The sequence below is a fragment of the Saccopteryx bilineata genome, chromosome 5 (assembly GCF_036850765.1).
Source record: "Saccopteryx bilineata isolate mSacBil1 chromosome 5, mSacBil1_pri_phased_curated, whole genome shotgun sequence".
In the NCBI taxonomy this organism is placed as follows: domain Eukaryota; kingdom Metazoa; phylum Chordata; class Mammalia; order Chiroptera; family Emballonuridae; genus Saccopteryx; species Saccopteryx bilineata.
This window is the reverse complement of record NC_089494.1, coordinates 149,332,071-149,353,249: the sequence shown is the minus strand read 5'-3', so window position 1 is coordinate 149,353,249 and position 21,179 is coordinate 149,332,071. Positions and strand designations below refer to the sequence as shown.

General features: G+C 39.8%; 1 protein-coding gene across 1 annotated transcript; it reads right to left on the bottom strand.

Annotated features, from left to right (window-relative positions):
- Nucleotides 1-719: 719 nt before the first annotated feature.
- Nucleotides 720-21,136, bottom strand: ATP5F1C (ATP synthase F1 subunit gamma). The gene is made up of 8 exons (XM_066278859.1): nucleotides 20,988-21,136; nucleotides 7,796-7,830; nucleotides 7,161-7,292; nucleotides 3,585-3,789; nucleotides 2,877-3,020; nucleotides 2,708-2,772; nucleotides 1,404-1,559; nucleotides 720-820 (listed from the first exon to the last, which is right to left on the bottom strand). The coding sequence occupies exons 1-8, from the start codon at nucleotides 21,041-21,043 to the stop codon at nucleotides 720-722; spliced, it is 894 nt and encodes a 297-aa protein (XP_066134956.1). The 5' UTR covers nucleotides 21,044-21,136.
- Nucleotides 21,137-21,179: the final 43 nt, after the last annotated feature.

Here is a 21,179-nt window from a genome sequence, read left to right as displayed (position 1 = left end):
TGGAATGCTGAGGACGCTGGTTCAAAACCCTGGGTTTGCCCGGTAAAGGCACATATGAGAAGCAGTCAATGAACAGCTGAGTGAAGCAATTACTTCTCGTCCTCCCACCCCCTGTAAAATCAATAAATAAATCTAAAAAAAAGAATATAAATGCTTTGAAAGAATCACAGCCTTTAACAATTGTACTCTGCGTAAGTGAGAATGCAATTAAATAATGTTTTGAATAGAATTCTCATTATCTTAACCTTGGTTTCACAAACATTAATATTTTCCCGAGGAAAATGGTGTACTATCTTCTGGGACTGATATAAAAACAGTAATTTAGGAAGTACTAAACCCTACTACCATTCAATGATTTGTATGCAAAACCAAACTCAAAACCAGTTCTATATAATTTAGAAAGCTTGGTTTGTAGTGTTTTAAGTTCCAAAGAGAGATTTTATACATGATACTGAATTATCCACATCCTTATTCCTAATGCTTTAGGAAAGTGAAAGCTAGCAATATATTGATTCCTAAAGGAAAAAACTAAGCCTAAAATAATCAAAATAAACCAGAGATTCAATTTTCAACACATCTGTATATCCTAAGAGCAAGGATATACGATTAATAAACAAGAGGTCACAAAACAAACCCAAAACCTTTTAAAAATCCAAAGGTTCAACTAGCAGACACAGAGATTTGAGAACAGAAGCTCTCCAAAGGCAGTCTGTAAGTACTTACAGAGCTGCAGCCCCAGAGATGATTTCAATCAGCTCCTTTGTGATGACAGCCTGGCGGGTGCGGTTGAAGGTCAAAGTCAATTTGTCAATCATCTCAGCTACAAACAAAACAAAAATAATAGACAACAAAATCTGAAACTGGAAAAAAACAGTTTCATAATTTATTCATAGCTCTATGTTGCTTAATTTAACAATAAGATTTTGGGGGAACTTGGGGATATGGTGGGGGGGGGGTACCAAAATTGGCCTAAAAAATTCCAAGATATTTTTAAATCTTCCATGGGATACCTTTTCCATGTACTTGCAAACTTACTGCCTACCAAATACTTTTTTATCTTTTCAGATGAGAAAATTCAAGGGAAGAGATAGCATTTGGTCAAAAATTTCATAAGCCTGGCCAGTGGTGGCACAGTGGATAAAGCCTTGACCTGGAAGCTGAGGTGGTGAGACTGAAGCCCTGGGCTTGCACATATGGGAGTTGACGCTTTCTGCTCCTCCTCCCTTCTCTCTCTCTTTCCTCTCTAAAATGAGTAAGCAAAATCTTAAAAATAAAAAATCCACAGAACCAACAGTAGAGTCCAGGACTAGGTCCTAGCTCTCCTGTTTCCTGATCTACTTAAAGAATAGTCTTCATGCTACTCTCTGCAACAGAAGTTTCTCAGAAAGCTACTGTGTGCTTACAAGCATTCTTGCTCGCATTGTCCATGGCCGTCATCCTGGCACTCTGCTCACTCGTGGTGGATTCCTTCAGAGAATAGTAGATGATGTTGGCCAGGTTGTATTCCTGGTAATTCTGCAGCACGTCAGCATCAACGTCATCATAGATACTCATGCTCTCTGTTACAACAAGTGATAAATATCTCTGAAGTAACAGCACAAAGACTGACAATCAAAAGGCCTTACTATTGTAAAAATCCTCTATGATTAGAGTGAAAACAAGTGTAAGATAGATCAAAAGACTTACTTCTAACAGTTTCTTCTACTTCCACATTACAGATTATAGAGGATTTTTAGCAAAATGTTTAAAAAAAGCATTGGATATTTAAAAATAACCAGTACATTTCATGGTCATGAACTTGTCTAACTAGCACCTAGCTGGGTGCCTGGCACAAAGCCGGCAAAGGACATACACGTATTTTTCAATAATATAAAAATCTCCATTCAGCCTTTTGATTACTGGAGAAATCAGAAAGTGTCAGTCAGAAAAATGTTTCTAAGAAAATGGAAAAGTGAGACAATTAAGAGGCTTGACAGGAGTTACAGTAATGTTGCAAAAATTCAGCAGCACACTTCAAAATTCATTCATCAGAGTTAAGTGGTGAAACAATGCTATGTTTCATTAAACTTAAGATGCTATAGATTATAACCCATATTTGACATACCATTAAGAAAGAAAATAACATAGATGATTAAAAATGACATTCCATTGATTTGGAGATGAATACCAATTTCAGAGATGTTGAAATGTAAAAAAGTGTACATCTTAGAATAGATGAAATATGATGCACAAAAGGGGAAATCCCTTAGGAAAATAAATCCAATTCCAGAATAGTGTCTAGAATGCTCCACTGAGCAATGGTGCCTTTGTTCAAATAATAAAACTAGAAACGTTACTAGGCCAATGTAAATGAGTTGTGAACACTGTTCAAATTTCTATTCTAGAGCTTCAGATTGTGTTGGAGTTAGGTAGTTTGCATAGATTGATTGCAAAGCCAATTTCTAGAGCTCGCCAACCCCGGATGACAGAAAACACGTCTAAGATTGCCCTCAATAGATATTTATTTGTTCAGTTAACGAAGGAATGAAGTAAGATTCATCAGTGCACGGATCAATACATCATGGAAGCCATTAATAGATAGTGACAGAAATGGCCCACCATCATTTTGCTGCTGTTGAAACAAGCCATCCTGACAAACAATATTTCCTAAATGCACAAATCTCTCCTTTCTATGTAGAAAAATACTTAAAATACAAAAACTACTTACCAGCACTTGCAATAGTATTAAGAGAAAAGATAGGTTTTTCTTCTGTCTTGTAAGAGATGACAGACCTAGAAATGACAAAAGCAGATATAAATTTCAAAACTGTTAAATAAACATTTACTTAATTTAAAATATGAACATAAAAAAGCTTTGATTTCTCAAATTTTCTTGCCTGAATCGATTAAAGATGATGGATCCTTCATCAAATTCATATCCAGAATTTAGTAATTCCAGGGCAATGACTGACGCATCTCCAAAAGTAGGGGGTTTTCTTCCCACTTCTTTGAATGTCACCAAAAACTGGTCAGAATGCGTCCTAAAAAAAAAATCAAGACAGCACATAAAATAGTTTAATGGTAATAATATTCATCTAAAAGAACATAGGGAACAAGGAAAAAATTGCTATGGGTCAAGTTTTTGGGGGAGGGAAGAGTGTTCCCTGAATTAAGCTGTTCTATACATTGTCGTTATTCCTTTCCTTCAGCACCTGCAAGGAATAAGCACTAACAATTAGGTCTTTCCTGTTGTATAATTCTTTACGACTTTAGTTTTCTCCTTCCAGTCCTCATTAATGTTCATTCTGACATTTCCAGATTGAGCTAGCACCTGAGTTCAGTCCTCTATTTTTAAAATGTCAGTAGCTTTTGATATTCCCATTACATTCCATTTATGGTTTTGATGAAGGAGAAACAAATCACAAGTATAAAATGAAGTACATCTATAGATTCTAATATTTACTGGAAAAAATAAAAACAAAACTTAGTGAGTAGAAAACAGATAACCAAAAAGGGGGCACCTTGCCTGAAAAAAGCTATGAAAGAAACGTCCATTTATTCATGTATGCACCCTTTTAAAGATAAATAAGATATATTTAAATTACCTATGAAGTATACCCCTAATTTTATCACCGATTCCAACAATCTTAACTTCTTTCCCGGCTTCTGTGAGTGTAGCCACCTCACTTTTCATCTGTTTAGCAACTGAGGAATGGATAGCACCACAAAGCCCTCTATCTGAGGACACACCAATTAGGAGGTGTTTCTTCTTGTCTTCAGGCACCTTAATATCAGCCTTTTCATACAGAGCTTAAAAACAAACAAAGTAAAAAGCAAGAATTTATATATTTAATTCAAACTAAAAACAATAATACCTAATCTACAAAAGGGCAAGCTGTTTTCAAAATGATCTACTTAAATTTAGGTGGCACTTGACTACTATAACTAAAACTGCCTGTGTATTTATTCCATTTATAATCAAGACGAAAACCACAAAGATTTAAAACTATATATGGCAAAGGTTCCTAATGGCCCATTAATGGCCACTTTATCTTAAATACCAACAAAAATAAATCTCTAGTACAATTAAAGAACTTTTAAAGAGGCCAGAATTATAGAGGAAACAACTTATTTAGATATCAGACTTCCTTCTTTTTTTTTATAACATTAATTTTAGAGAGACAGAGAGAGGAAGGAAGAGAGAGAAAGAAGTATTCATTTGTTGTTCCACTTAATTTTGTGTTCATCAGTCACTTCCCATTATGTGCCCTGCCTGGGAATCGAACCTACAACCTTGGTGTTTCAGGACAACACTCTAACCAACCGAGCTAGCCAGCCAGGGTTAGATAATCAGACTTATATATCCTCAGTATACAACCAAAAAAACAGGAAGCAAATATTTACTAAGCTGATTCTATAATCTGTATATCAAGCTCTTATAACAACTGTTGATGTTAAAATAATGATTCCACTTCATTTTGGGGATTATTTTAACAACCCCACTAAGGGGGGGGGGTTAAAAACACTGGCAACGTTGTTAAAATTCCATTTTAAACAATTATTTAACAACCTCACTTTGTTGGTCTAGTTTTCTAAGAAGCAGAGGCCAAGAGAGGATTCAGTAGGATGAAATATACATGGACTTTACTAGTCGAATTGCCTGTGAGAGTCAGAAGAGCTATCATACGATGATGCAGTTCTGATCCATGAGAAGAAAGGTTGGGTGGCAGCTGCTTAGCCCACTGTGAGATTTAAGGGATGTTCAGCAAGGCTTCTGGGAACCCCAAGTCTCTGAAGAATATGCCTGCCCATAGCCAGCCTGTGCTCAGGACTAGGAGCAGGCCATGAAAAGCATAGCCTAGATGCAAATGCAGCTAATGCTCACTGTAGTTGCAAAGTGTATCTTTATGGAGGCCACATTCATTCATTTCAACAAAATTCCTGCTACTACTACCTTTTCAGCATAGAGCAATGATTCTCAAATTTCAATTTCTAGGATACTCCATAAAAAAGCAGAGAAGTGAATACTGATCTCCAAAGTTCAGCAGAGTGGGAAGATTATTTTGTCTCTTTTTACATTTTATATTATACAGTGTAAAATACCTGCCTTACATTTTAAAATATTTAAAATGATTAGCCATTTAATATTTACCAGTTTAGTATCTTTTTAGTTTGAAGGACTTTAGAAGCTGATTGGCAGCACCTGCATGGAATTTTAGTATTTCTCCACAAATACTCTAATCAGATAGCTAAGCCAGTTTCCTATTTATTTTAGAGAGGGAACGAGAGCAAGAAACATCAATTTGTTGTTTCACTTATTCATGCATTCACTGGTTGAATTTTATAAGTACCCTGACTAGGGATAGAACCTACAACGTTGCCAGTGTTTTTCAACCAGTGTGCTGCGGCACACTAGTGTGCCGTGAGACATGGTCAGGTGTGAGTATAAATACATTTAGAAACTATATTATTAACTATATGTATAATATGTACTGTGTTATAGTGTCATTTTGTGTCATTTTGGTAGGTGGTGTGCCCCAGGATTATGTAAATGTAAAAAATGTGCTGCGGCTCAAAAAAGGTTGAAAATCACCAATGGAGCTTCTGAACCAGGGCAAAGCCAGTTCCTACTTTATTAGGTAATTTTGTGGTTATAGACTTTTAGAGGGTAACAAATCTATTATCCTTGTTAATATCAGCAAGAAAGGTAAATAGTAAAATGACTTTCCTTTTTCATATAAATAGCTAGAGAGTAATTTACCAACCAAGATTTACTAAGCCACAAACTATACAGATGCTTGGCATTACGCTAGGCAAAGAAGGAGACAGTAGAGCTGACACTGCTTTAAGTATGGAGTTTTAACCAAGAAGCTATTTATACTGAGGCTTATGATTTTCTCTGAGGCTCTATGATTTCCTCATGTAAAATTTTCTTTAGCATTATGAATGCATGTTTAAAAAATATGGAAGAACTGGACCAGGTGATGATGTATTGGATACAGCATCGGTCTGGGATGCTGAGGACCAGGTTCAAAACTCCAAGGTCGCCGGCTTGAGTACTGGGTTGCTAACTTGAGCATGGGATCATAACATAACCCCATGGACACTGGCTTGAGCAAGAGGTCACTGGCTTGGCTGGAGCACCCCCCGCCCCCGGTCAAGGTACATATGAGAAAGCAATCAATGAACAACTCAGGTGCTGCAACTATGAGTTTATGCTTCTCATTTCTCTCCCTTCCGGTCTGTCTGTCCCTGTCCCTCTCCCCACCCCTCTCTTAAAAGTAAAAAAAAGGAAGTGCACAAGAAAACTGTATAGGACAATTACATCTGATACACAGATACATTATCACAGATATATTTAATTTGAAAATAAACAAATTTCAGTTTCTTTATACTTACTTTAAACACTGCATTCATGTATTCATGAGCCATGTCCATGACCACTCAGTCAACTCTCTACTGCAGGGTACCACTTCCCTACTCTAGCCCTAAAATACGGTATCACATCAAAACATAATAGAATGAATTCAAGCACTGGAGTTTGATGCCCTATGTTTCTACATTCTTCTAATGATATATTTAATAATCTAGAAACCTTTTCAACTTTTCTCATCTACAAAGCAGAGGCTCAAACAGTTACTACCCTTATAGGGTTGCTTGTGAAAAATGAGTACATGTAAAATACTCAGAACAGGACCATCATCATGGTAAACACTAAATAAAAGTCATTAGGCCCTGGCCGGTTGGCTCAGTGGTAGAGCGTCGGCCTGGCGTGCAGAAGTCCCAGGTTTGATTTCCGGCCAGGGCACACAGGAGAGGCACCCATCTGCTTCTCCACCCCTCCCCCTCTCCTTCCTCTCTGTCTCTCTCTTCCCCTCCCGCAGCGAGGCTCCATTGGAGCAAAGATGGCCCAGATGCTGGGGATGGCTCCTTGGCCTCTGCCCCAGGCGCTGAAGTGGCTCTGGTCGCAACAGAGCGACGCCCTGGAGGGGCAGAGCATCGCCCCCTGGTGGGCGTGCCGGGTGGATCCCGGTCGGGCGCATGCGGGAGTCTGTCTGACTGTCTCTCCCTGTTTCCAGCTTCAGAAAAATACACACACACACACACACACACACACACAAAGTCATTAGTAGTGATCTTAAGTAATTCTTTATAACTTTTGAACTACATTCTTCTCTTACCCAAGGATCCTACTCCATATATTCGAGCTGGTTTCAGTTCTCGCTCAGCTCGGGCATATTTTGCTGCTGCTACCATTTTCATAGACTTGGTAATTTTCTGGATGTTTTTGATTGACTTCAGTCTCCTGGTAACTGAAAAACAGAAGTGCTGTATTAAGACAAAAGAGTTATAGTTTCATTTGTGAATTTATAAAAATATTTTTCAAAACTGCAAGGCAGAATCAGCATTTAGACTATCAACAGCATAATGCTAAATTATGCTTAATGTTAGAATGAATACTAATGAAAGGTCAAATTTAGCTGAGAACATAAGAAAACTGTAAATTATACATTGAAAATATTAAATGGCATTATTGAAAATGGCCTTTAACCACATATCATGTAACATTATATATATATTTATCTACAAATAGTATAGTTTTTCTTAATTATAATATCATTCTATAGGCAACAGAAACAGATGATGTCACCTCCCAGCAGTCATTTCTAAAACAAGTTCAATGCCCAACACATATGACATAGATTTAATCATTTTTGAACAAATATATAATGGATTTAAATAGCAGAATATTTCTGAAAATATTATTGGTCCAAATTTAGCTTTTTCTTAATTCACATATTGATAAAGTACTTACTATCTTTCAAAGTTGCCATATTTCGAACTTGGATCCTGAGGATAAAGATTTTAAAAATATTTTAGATTTTTGAAAAATAGCTCCATTATATAAGAAAAATTTTCAAAGTCAATGTTTATTTAAAGACTATCCCATAAAGAACCACTTAAATATAAGCTTTGAATTTATATATATTAACTTTTAAATTTCTTAATACCAATACCAAATCCTATTATCAAAGGCCTCATTTTATTTGCCTTAATACAAACCTTTCACTGAAGTCACAATGGCATTCCCACCTCCATGTCTTTGCCTACATTGTTTCTCCCTCAAAAAATTCTTTTCCCATTAGGCCACCTAACTTACTCTCAAGGTCAGCCACCTCTAAAAACAGCATTCCTTGACTTTCTCAGTTCACCTAAACCTTTTCAAATAACACATATACATTCTTACATAAGAAAATGTGTGAGCCTGACTAGATGATGGTGTAAGCGTTGGACTGGGATGCTGAGGACCCAGGTTCAAAACCCCGAGGTTGCCGGCTTGAGTGTGGGCACAGGCTCAGCAGCTGGAATGCAGGGTTGCTGGCTTGAGCCCAAAGGTCTCTGGCTTGAGCTTAAGGTCGCTGGCTTGAGCCCAAAGGTCTCTGGCTTGAGCTTAAGGTCACTGGCTTGAGCTAGGAGTCACTTGCTCTGCTGGAGCCCCCAACCCCCGATAAAGGCACATATGAGAAAGCAATCAATGAACAACTAAGGAGTTGCAATGAAGAACTGGATGCTTCTCATCTCTCTCCCTTCCTGTCTGTCCTTATCTGTCCCTCTCTGTCTCTCTCACACAGAAAAAAAAAATGTGAGAGCTCACTTTATTCCAACCAATTCTTAACTTTTCCAACTCAATTAAATAAACATTTACTAAGCAGCTACTATTTTTCAGAACATGGCCTATGATCACAAGAAGTATACTTTTATCTCATTAACAAAATTCATGAAAACTTAGATTTACACAAAATTTACATTAAATATTTTTCTACAATCTTTTTTTTTTTTTTTTTTTTTACAGAGACAGAGAGAGAGTCAGAGAGGGATAGATAGGGACAGACAGACAGAAATGGAGAGATGAGAAGCATCAATCATCAGTTTTTCATTGCGACACCTTAGTTGTTCATTGATTACTTTCTCATATGTGCCTTGACCATGGGCCTTCAACAGACCGAGTAACCCCCTGCTCAAGCCAGCGACCTTGGGTTCAAGCTGGTGAGCTTTGCTTAAACCAGATGAGCCCGTGCTCAAGTTGGTGACCTTGGGGTCTTGAACCTGGGTCCTCCGGATCCCAGTCTGACACTCTATCCACTGCACCACCGCCTGGTCAGGCAATTTTTCTACAATCTTTAAAATTAAAGTATAATGCATAGAAGTCAGAAATGGTTTGAGTTAAATGTAATGTTAGTAAAAAATAAATGAGATGATCCCTGCCCTAGAGGGGAAGATATATTATGAAACATAAATTATCTTCCAGCCCTTAAATCCATACAAAGTACCTGTGTTGGACCAGAAAGGTCCATGAAATTGAGGAATCAGTCAATTTGTGCATAAAGAAGGAAGAGGCCTAAGGAGGGCATTCCCAGGAACAAGAAATAGTTTTGAATCTGGAGACATAGGTTGGTTTAATAAGTTTATTTAATAGTAGTAGGGAAATGAGTATTTATAAGCCCATAAATCAGTTTAGTTTTTCAGTAAAGCATCTTGGATGGCAGTGAAAAGCATAAAATGATGTTGGAATATTGATGACATGGAGACTAAATAGGGGTTGCTTCAGCTTCTAGACCAGGGATCCCCGAACTATGGCCCGTGGGCCGCATGCGGCCCCCTCCACACTTCCGGAAGGGGCACCTCTTTCATTGGTGGTCAGTGAGAGGAGCATAGTTCCCATTGAAATACTGGTCAGTTTGTTGATTTAAATTTACTTGTTCTTTATTTTAAATGTTGTATTTGTTCCCGTTTTGGTTTTTTTTACTTTAAAATAAGATATGTGCAGTGTGCATAAGGATTTGTTCATAGTTTTTTTTATAGTCCGGCCCGGCCCACCAACGGTCTGAGGGACAGTGAACTGGCCCCCTGTGTAAAAAGTTTGGGGACCCCTGTTCTAGACAAAAGAAGCAAGAACCTGGACTAAGATGTTAACAAAGCCAACAAGAGACTAGGTTTGAGATAGTTTATTTTTTTGTTGTCGTTTTTTTAACAAAAGGAGGGGAGATAGTGAGACAGACTCTAGCATGCACCCCAACCAGGATCCACCCAACCCTCATCTGGGCGGATGTTTGAATCAACCAAGCTATTTTTACTGCCTAAGGCTGATGCTCAGACCAAAGAGCTATTCTCAGCACCTTGGGCTGAAGTTCAAACTAATTAAACCACTGGCTGCAAGAGGGGAAGAGGCAAAGAAGGGAAAAAGGGTGGAGAGAAATAGATGGTCACTTCTCCTATATGCCCTGACCAGGAAAGGAACATGGAACATCCATACTCCAGGCCAACGTTCTATCCACTGAGCCAACCCGCCAAGGCAGAGATTAAGTTCTTAACGGTGGAAAGGAAAACAATAAGAATGACTCAATATTTTCTAATTTAATGACCTGAGTGAATAGTGTTATCATTACCAAGATAAATAAAAGGTGCAGGTAATGTTCCTGAAGATGATTTTTGATTATATTATTAAAAAGACTATCGGACAAAGTGGAAATGTTCAACAGATATGAGAAACAGATGAGGTTTTGAGATTTGTGATACAAATTTTTAAATATCAGTAAACATGGTAGTTGATGCCCTTCCAAAAGAAAAAAAATGGAAGCTGAGGGAACATTCCTAATTCTATGAGGTTAGCATTATTCTAACAGCAAAACCACATAAATACATAATAAGAAATGACAATTAGAGCATAGGATTTTATGAATACTGATGTAAAAATCCTCAACAAAATATTTGCAAAATGAATCCAACAATATAGTAAAATGAATTATACACCATGACCAAGTGGGATTTATTCCAAGTATGCAAGGCTGGTTCATCGTTCAAAAATCATGTATTATCCATCACATCAACCAGGTTAAAGAAGAAAAATCATAGGAGCAATATACATAGAAAAAGCCTTTGACATAATCTAATACCCTTTCATGATAAACACCGTTTAGCAAATTGAGAATAGAAGAAAACGTCCTTAACCCAATAAAGAACATCGACAAAAAACACTATGGTTTAATAGTGAGAAACTAGAAATTTTCTCCTAAGATTGGGAAAAAGACAAGGATATCCTCTCTCGCTACTTCTATTCAACATTATACAGGATGTCCTAGCTAATACAATAAGACCAAAAAAAAAAAAAAAAAAAAGGCATACAGATTGGGAGGGAAGAATTAAAGCTTTATTTGTTCACAGCTGATATGACTGTCTAGGTAGAACATCTCAAAGAATTTGCAAAAAAAAAATCCTTGAACTAATAACCAACTATAGTAGTATATTTTATCACAATTAAAAAACCACAAAAGACATATAAACCTAACAAAATATGTATAAGATCTATATGATGAAAACTAAAACTGATGAAAGAAATGAAAGATCTAAATAAATGGAGAGAAATTCCACATTCATAGAAAAGTTTAATGTTGCTGATAGTTCAATTCTTCCCAACTTGATATATACAATAATACAATTCAAACAAAATCTCAGCAAGTTATTTTATGACTATCAAAATAAAACTGATTTTAATGTCTATATGCAAAGGCCAAACACCCAGAACAGCCAACACAACAGTGAAGAAAAACAAAGCTAGAGAGTTGACACTATCTGATTTCACGACTTACTATAAAATTACAAAAAATAAAACTGGCATTGGTGAAGGAATGGACAAGTAGATAATAGAACAGAAGAGAGATCCCAGAAACAAACTCACACAAATACACCAACTTGCCTGACCTGTGGTGGCGCAGTGGATAAAGCGTCGACCTGGGAACGCTGAGGTCGCCGGTTCAAAACCTTGGGCTTGCCTGGCCAAGGCACATATGAGAGTTGATGCTTCCTGCTCCTCTCCCTTCTCTCTCTCTCTCCCTTCTCTCTCTCTCTCTCTCTCTCTCTCTCTCTCTCTCTGTCTTTAAAAAAAACTGAATAAAGTTAAAAATAAAAATATTTAAAAAAAAAACAAACAAAAAACAAAAAACAAATACACCAACTTAAGTTTGATAAAGAAGCAAAAATCATTATATTGAGAAAGGATACTCTTTTCTACAAATGGTTCTGGACCATTGGACCGCCACAGGCAAAAATATTAATTTAGATTAGTGATTTTCAACCAGCAGTTCCCAGACCAGTGCCAGTCTGTGAAAGAGTTAACTACCCTGATGTTGTATAAAGATTATAGACCCAATGATCTTAGCCGAATTTGCTTATGCTCAGGGTGATTACTGCCTTACAGGTCCCCCAAATAGTTCTATTTTCATTGGTCCCCAAATGTAAAATGGTTGAAATCCACTGATCTAGACAATATCCTATACATTTCACAAAAATTAGCTCAAATGGATCATAGATCTAAACGTAAAACACAGAACTATAAAACTTCCACAACATACCACAGCAGAGGATCTAGGTGCTTTGGGTTCAGTTGAGTTTTCAGATAAATAAAACCAAAATCATGGCCCATGGGGGGGGGGGGGAAGCTGTACTTCATTAATTTTATAAATTTCTGCTCTTCAAAAGACACTCTTTTTTTTTTTTTTTTTTGTATTTTTCTGAAGCTGGAAATGGGGAGAGACAGTCAGACAGACTCCTGCATGCGCCCAACCGGGTTCCACCTGGCATGCCCACCAGGGGCGTCGCTCTGTTGCGACCAGAGCCACTCTAGCACCTGGGGCAGAGGCCAAGGAGCCATCCTCAGCGCCCGGGCCATCTTTGCTCCAATGGAGCCTTGGCTGCGGGAGGGGAAGAGAGAGACAGAGAGGAAGGAGGGGGGGGAATGGAGAAGCAAATAGGTGCTTCTCCTATGTGCCCTGGCCGGGAATCGAACCCGGGTCCCCCGCACGCCAGGCCGACGCTCTACTGCTGAGCCAAACGGCCAGGGCCAAAAGACACTCTTAAGAGACTGAAAAGACAAGCTATTAAATACTGGGAGAAAATATCTGCAAAAACACACACTTGATAAAGGACTGTTATCTAACATGTACAGAAACCTCTTAAAACTCAACAATAAGAAAATGAATAATCCAGATTAGATAATGGGCAAAAGATTAGAACAGATACCTCACCAAAGATATACAGGTGGCAAATAAGTATATAAAAAGATGCTTAGTATCATGTCATTAGGAAAATGCAAATTAAAATGAGATACAACTATGAACCTGAATGATTAAATTGTTTTTAGATTGACAATACCAAATGATGATGAGGATGTGGAGCAAAAGGAACTCTCACTGTCAGTGGGAATGCAAAATGACATGGCTACTGCTGACCTGTGGTGGCTCAGTAGATAAAGCATGGACCTGGCATGCTGAGGTTGCTGGTTCAAAACCCTGGACTTGCTTGGTCAAGGCACATACAGGAAGTCAACTATGAGTTGACGCTTCCTACTTCTTCCCCCTCTTTCTCTCTCTCTAAAAATCAATAAAAAATTTTTTTTTAAATATATGTATACTTTGGCAGTTTCTTACATATCTTAAACATAATCTTAACATACGATCCAGCAATCCTGCTCCTCCATATCTATCTATTTAGCTGAAAACTTACCTCTACACAAAAACCAGCACATGAATGCTAATAGCAGCAGCTTTATTAATGATCACCAAAATTGGAAGCAACCAAGATGTCCTTCAACTTGATTCATTGGGTAAACAAACTGGTACATCCATATAATGAAGCATTATTCAAGAATAAAAATAAGCCCTGGCTGGGTAGCTCAGTTGGTTAGCACCATCCTGATGTACCAAATGACAGGTTTGATCCCCAGTCAGGGCACACACAAGAATCAACCAACAAATGCATAAATGAGTAGAACAAATCAATGTCTCTATCTCTAAAATCAATCAATAAATTAAAAATAAAACATTAATATTTATTTTACTTTAAAGTGAGAGGAGGGGAGAGAGACAGACCCCTGCATGTGCCCCAACCAGGGTCCACCCGACAACCTCCCACCTCTGGGGCCATTGTTCAAGTTAACGGAGCTAACCCGAGGCCGACACTCAAACCAATCGAGCCCCTGGCTGCAAGAGAAGAAGATAGAAGGGGGAGAAGGTAGGAAGAGAAGATGGTCACTTCCTATGTGTGCCCTGACTGGGGAGCAAACCTGGGACGTCCACACACCATGCCAACACTCTATCCATTGAGCCAACCGGCCAGGGCCAAATAAAACACTAATAAATAGATAAAAATAAATGAGCTATTCAGTCACAAAAAGATGACAGAACCATAACTGCATATTGCTCAGCAAGAGCCAATCTTTAAAGATTATATACTGATTCCAACTACAAATGTATCAAGATTCCAACTATATGACATTCCAGAAAAGACAAAATTATAGCAACAGTGAAAAGATCAATGGTAGTCAGATCTGGGGGAGATAACTTTTAGGGCAGCAGGCATGTCTTTATGCATTTGTCAAAATCTATAGAACTATACAACAGGGGTGACCTTAATGAAACTATGCAACTTAGTTAATAATGTATTAATATTGATCCATTAACTGTTGTACATATACCACACTAATGCAAGATACTAAAAATTGGGGCCACTGTTCAAAGTGGGGTGTGGGTATATGGAACTCTCTATACTAAATGATCAATTTTTCTATCAGTCTAAAACTGTACTAAAAAGTAAAGTCTATCAATTATAACTTAAAAATGCTGATTATGAAACAGTATATGATCCCATTTTTGTGATTATGTGTTTATGTGCATAAAAATAAGTCTGAAAGGTCATAATCAAAACACTTATCTTTAAAAATCTCAACTTTTCACCTGATCGGTGGTGGCACAGTGTACAGAGCATTGACCTGGAACACTGAAGTCCCAGGTTTGAAATGCCAAGGTTACCGGCTTGAGCACAGGATCACTGACATGATCCCATGGTGACTGGCTTGAGCAGGGGGTCAATGGCTTGGGTTGAGCCCCACTCCCCACCCAGTCAAGGCATGTATGAGAAGCAATCAATGAATAACTATAGTATGATACAATTACAAGTTGATGCTTCTCATCATTCTTTCTTTCTCTCTCCTGCTCACACACACACAAAACAATCCTGACATACATTTTTACTGATATTACTTAGTCAAAGAAAAACATGAAAATAAGAGGAAGGAGACTTTATGGAAAATACTCCACTAAAGATTAAAGCTGGTAAATACTGACAAGCATTACTATTTTGAATACAGACTTATCCAACAGAATGACCATTCCATTAACTAATGGCACTTGAAAAGTGACCCCATTTTATGAAGAGCTTTCTTCTTTTTGATGAAACTTTTTCACTCCAAACATACTAAATTTATAGACTATACGGAGTGACATCTGGACATTATGGTTTTAGGCAGACAGATACAAGTTTCTAGTCAGAGAATATGATACAGAACAAATTTGAATTGTATGCCATGTTTGGATAAACAGAATTTTTTCATTTCCATAGTATTCCAAATGAGGTGAGAGGTAGGATCATATGTGATTCTTTATGCTATGCTCATGCCCTAATTTCCAGCTTTGAAGCACTCTCCTATTTAGCCTCCATTTAGTTCTAGATGTCAATCTATGTTACAATTTTATTTTTAAAGTGCAATTTGAGTACAGAATAATCATGAGCTGATCTGAACTTTCGTCAGGGTTATCTTGCTCTATCTACTGAATATACAGTATCTGCAAACAAAAAGATAAAAGTTCTGAATCACCTATATGTTCTGAAAAATTGCATCATGTCCTGAAAAACATTTAGGAGACTTGAGAAATCAGAACTGTATCAACTACAGCAGAGAGAAAAATCACCATTGTGGATTACCATTATCTACTGTGATTATACAGCATTGTTAGAAAATGCTCAGAGGGCAGTGTGGAGGAAGCCAGCAATGTTGCTAGATGAATGACTTATCAAAGAATTTTAAGGAGCACATGAATACTGCATAAAAATTAAGAAAGCAGCCTGATCAGATGGTGGCACAGTGGATAGAGGGTAGGAATGGGATGCAGAGGACCCAGGTTGGAAACGCCAAGGTGGCCAGCTTGAGCACGGAATCAGACATAACCCCATGGTTGCTGGCTTGAGCAAGGGGTCCCTCACTCTGCTACAGGCCCCTCCCTGCCCTGCCCCATCAACGCACAAATGAGAAAGCAATCAATGAAAAATTGATGCTTCTTACCTCTCTCCCTTTTTATCTATCTGTCCCTATTTCTGTCACACACACACACACACACAAAAGCAAGCAGCATCCACAAATGCTTAACCCTTTGAGTAGTGAGCTTTTTTTTTTCATGCTTGCTGACCCTTGGGAGTGAGTTTTGTTTTTTTTTTTAAATTAGTTCCAGTTAGTTTTATTAACTTAAAATCATGTTTGATAACCAATTTATAGAAAAAAGAAAATACTTGCCTTTTTTAAAATGTTGCCTTACAGGCCCTGGCCGGTTGGCTCAGTAGTAGAGCATTGGCATGGCGTGCAGAAGTCCCGGGTTCGATTCCCGGCCAGGGCACAAAGGAGAAGCGTCCATCTGCTTCTCTACCCCTCCCCCTCTCCTTCCTCTCTGTCTCTCTCTTCCCCTCCTGCAGCCGAGGCTCCACTGGAGCAAAGATGGTCCGGGTGCTGGGGATGGCTCCTCGCCCTCTGCCCCAGGAGCTAGAGTGGCTCTGGTCGCAATGGAGCGACCCCCCGGAGGGGCAGAGCATCGACCCCTGGTGGGCAGAGCGTCGCCCCCTGGTGGGTTTGCCTGGTGGCCAGGCGCATGTGGGAGTCTGTCTGACTGTCTCTCCCTGTTTCCGGCTTCAGAAAAATACAGAAAAAAAAAATGTTGCCTTATGCATGTACGATTGTACTCTGGATGGACGAGAGGCACGAGGATGTACATGAACATTTGTACTACTCAAAGGGTTAAGGAAAATTACAAAGTATGCCTGATACTACTATTGAATGAATGCCCGTGTGGAAGTCCATCACCTGTCCCTTGACCAAAAAATGACTCCCTCCCACTTATTCACCAACCACTGCCCATGATTGAGTCTTCTTTGATAAGTACTTTCTTACATTATATTCTGTGTAGAAACTGTAGTTATAAACTATTGATACATCTGGATTCACACCAGCAAGTCTCCCATTCCTCTCAGTTCTTTACAAACACCAACTCATTTAATCCTCACACTAACCCATTAATTGTGTAGTAATCACTACCTACATTTAATAGATAAGAAAATGGTTTAGAGACACAGGCACTGAATAACTTGTCCAAGGTCATGTAACCAGGTGAGTGGCAGCTGGGATTGAAACCCCAGCAGTTTGGCTCCAGTTCATCTTTTTGTTCTTTGGGTTTTTTTTTTTGTATTTTTCTGAAGCTGGAAACGGGGAGAGAGTCAGACAGACTCCCACATGCGCCCAACCGGGATCCGCCCGACCGGGATCCACACGCCCACCAGGGGCTACGCTCTGCCCACCAGGGGGCGATGCTCCGCCCCTCCGGGGTGTCGCTCTGCCAGGACCAGAGCCACTCTAGCGCCTGGGGCAGAGGCCAAGAAGCCATCCCCAACGCCCGGGCCATCTTTGCTCCAATGGAGCCTTGGCTGCGGGAGGGGAAGAGAGAGACAGAGACGAAGGAGGGGGTGGTGGAGAAGCAAATGGGCACTTCTCCTATGTGCCCTGGCCAGCAATCGAACCCGGGTCCCGCACACGCCAGGCCGACGCTCTACCGCTGAGCCAACCGGCCAGGGCCAGTTCATCTTTCATTACACGTCGCTGCCTCACTTTTTTTACATTTACAAGTAAATATCTGCTGTTCCAAATTACAATCTTCTCTTTCTCTTCTAAATGCCATCTCTCTTCCTTTTCAATGCATATAGTTCAACTTATGACCATTACTGTCCTATTATAAAATAGTTACATTTTGGAGAATGTGGAACACTAGGAAAGAAAAAATGTATTTCCCCCTAATTTGGGAGAGAAAAAGCAAATATTTTCCCTCAAATTTATTTCCATTTTCTTATATGCGGCTTTTAAAAAAAGTTAATTTCTTAAAGTTCAGGGTACTTTTGGATCCCCTAGACAGCAATTAAAATAATTTTTTAAAATTTTTTATTGATTTTAATTTGTGTTTACATAGATTCAAGTGTCCTACCAAATATATTTCACCCCTCAAAATAATTTCATCACAATTTTAATTAAGCCTCATTTTAATGTTAGCACGAAACCTCCCTGAAGCAAAAACTATAAAAAACAAATTGCACTTCAAAAAGCTTTCTATAACAACCCCAGCCAGGTAGCTTAGTTGGTTGGAGTGTCGTTCCAGGATGCCAGGGTTGTGGGTTCCATCCCTGGTAAGGGCACACACGAGTCAACCAATGAATGTATGGATGGGTGGAACAATAAATTGATGTCTCTCTTGCTCTCCCTAAAATCAACAAATAAATAAATTTAAAATAAATAACCAAAGAGAAATGAGGAAATGCCCCTTCATGGTTGTGTTAAAGCAAAGGTATTTTCTACCTTTCCAATTAATTCTGTGGAGTGTAAAACATTAAGATGGTTCTCATTTCTGAATTTAAAAGGCAATTATAATGAATGGGAAGGGAAAGGGTAGAATAGGTTGTAAAGACATCAGGCCCTTGAGTGATGGAAAATGTGAAGAGGACAAGCTTTCCATAGTGGAACACCAATGTTTTAAGAAGATTCATAACCTACCAATTTAAAACTAACATTCAAAAGGGATTAAGGTCAGGACTATAACCTTTATTTGATGATTGAGGTTCCAATTTAGGCCCCTGGTATTAGTCATCTCAGACTAAGAGAACTCTCATTTCAAACCTTTATTAAAAAGACCTTCAAATTGTCTTACAGGATTTTAAAAAAAGCTATTTCTACAGTTTTATGTAAAATATTTTGTCCTCATTTCAGGAACTCTTTTTTTTTTTTTTTTAAAGATTTTATTTATTCATTATAGAGAGGAGAGAGAGAGAGAGAGAGAGAGAGAAGGGGGGAGGAACAGGAAGCATCAACTCCCATATGTGCCTTGACCAGGAAAGCCCAGGGTTTTGAACCGGCAACCTCAGCGTTTCCAGGTTGACGCTTTATGCACTTCACCACCACAGGTCAGACAATTTCAGGAACTCTTTACATTTTTACAAGATCAACTTGGATACTACGCAAGGCTCTAAAATTACTGACAGGTAACTAATGAGAAGGAAAGAAGAAGAGCTGATGTTTGCAGAGCAACACTGCATGCCAGGAACTGTGTCTCTCAAGAAGCTAAGACCATGTCTATTTGATTACCACAACCTTTTAGCAACTTGACGACCAAGCACCTAACAAATGTGCGCTAAATGATTAGCAAACGGTACAACTCACTTACCTGAGAACTCAACAAAGGTGACTTTCCTAATTCCCATGTATGTATTCTTTTTCAAGATTAGGGAGGAAAAACCTGACTTCCTAGGCAAATCTGCCAACATTTTTTTTGTGTGTATTTTTCTGAAGCTGGAAACGGGGAGAGACAAGACAGACTCCCGCATGCGCCCCACCGGGATCCACCCGGCACGCTCACCAGGGGCGACGCTCTGCCCACCAGGGGGAGATACTCTGCCCCTCCGGGGCGTCGCTCTGCCGCAACCAGAGCCACTCCAGCGCCTGGGGCAGAGGCCAAGGAGCCATCCCCAGCGCCCGGGCCATCTTTGCTCCAATGGAACCTCCACTGCGGGAGGGGAAGAGAGAGACAGAGAGGAAGGGGGGTGGGTGGGGGGTGGAGAAGCAAATGGGCGCTTCTCCTATGTGCCCTGGCCGGGAATCGAACCCAGGTCCCCTGCACGCCAGGCCGACGCTCTACCGCTGAGCCAATCGGCCAGGGCTGCCAACATTTTTATGTAGGTATTATTTCGCAGGACGTTAAATTACTTCGTTACCCTGAAAATCTTTATTGTTATAAATTCTTTGTTTAATGAAAAACATACCCATTTGAATTAATGCTTCACATTAACCAGGATACAAAAATCTAGTTTAGTGTTACTGCTCCTTAGAATTCTCCCTACTGCAAACCCAGGGAATTGCTACACAGAGCCTGTAATTAATAATCTCCTTAGCACTTTGAAATTCTCCCAGACAGTACAGCATCAAAACGTTTTATCCTATGATATGGTCCCACCACAAGCTAACGTTTATCTTTCTATTCTTAGGCCTTCTAACATGCAAATGTTTTTCGCGAATCAATTTTTAAAATCCTTGGAAACTGCACGGCAGTTACTTAAATCTATCTTCTCGTCCTCTCAGGACCTTGCGACAATTTTATGACCTTACAGGGTTACTACTTCAGCATGATAGTTTCAAGATAATAAGGTGTCTTTCTCTTCCTCACCAACCGACAGATTATTTAAGGTCCTTTTGCACCCAACTACCGTCGGCCCAGGAGGGCACTTATTTGATTCACCAGTGCCTAGCAAAGTGCCTGCTACAAGGTAGGTACTTAATAAAAGTTCTGGCTGAAATGAACTGCTCTTAAAGCGTTACTACGCTCCACACCGGCCCTTGCAAAGTCTGCCCAACACTGGCAGGTTTGAAACGGCGTCAAGGACATAAAGCACATCTTAACCTTACGCTAGACCTTGCCTTGGGTGCTCCCTTCCTCCCTCACTTTGTGGGCCGAGGAGACTCCACGATATTGCCGAAGACAAGCTCCACAAGTTCTTATTAGCTGAATGCATCAATACCGCCCTGAAATTAATTCGGACTAAGGTCTCAATCCCAAGGTCCAAGACGACAACTCCCGGTGGCCCTCACCCCGCCCTAACCCGCCTCAGGAGTCACGGCGTGACCTTGCGGTCTCTCCAGCCCGTCGCGTGCCTTTCCCAGATCCGAGGCGCTGCCCGCAGCCCAGGCCTCCCGGGCCCTCCACGGGCCCGGGAGCCCGGTCAGCCCTGCGACCCTGTTCCGTCCCACTCGCCTCCACCCGCGTCCCCTCCCCCCTAATCGAGCTCTTCCATCCCTTTCCTACAACAAGCTGCCATACCATTGCGGCTGCACCGCCCAGGCCGAGACCCCAACGACTCCCGCCCGAGAGAACATGGTGGTGCAGGCCCTGCTGAAGGTCAGGAAGACTGGCCTCACCGCGCAAGTGCAGGAGCTTCCCCACGCCCCTCCCACCACGCTTTTTTTTTTTTTTTTTTTTTTTTTAATTCCGTCTCGCTTCCTAACGCTAAAC

Excerpts from the sequence above, each read along its gene's own strand:
- ATP5F1C (XM_066278859.1), bottom strand. The coding sequence starts at position 21,043 with ATGTTCTCTCGGGCGGGAGTCGTTGGGGTCTCGGCCTGGGCGGTGCAG. Across the intron at positions 2,773-2,876 it reads ATCATCTTTAATCGATTCAG|GTCTGTCATCTCTTACAAGA; the intron begins GCAAGAAAATTT and ends TGTCATTTCTAG. Across the intron at positions 1,560-2,707 it reads TAATACTATTGCAAGTGCTG|AGAGCATGAGTATCTATGAT; the intron begins GTAAGTAGTTTT and ends TTGTTGTAACAG.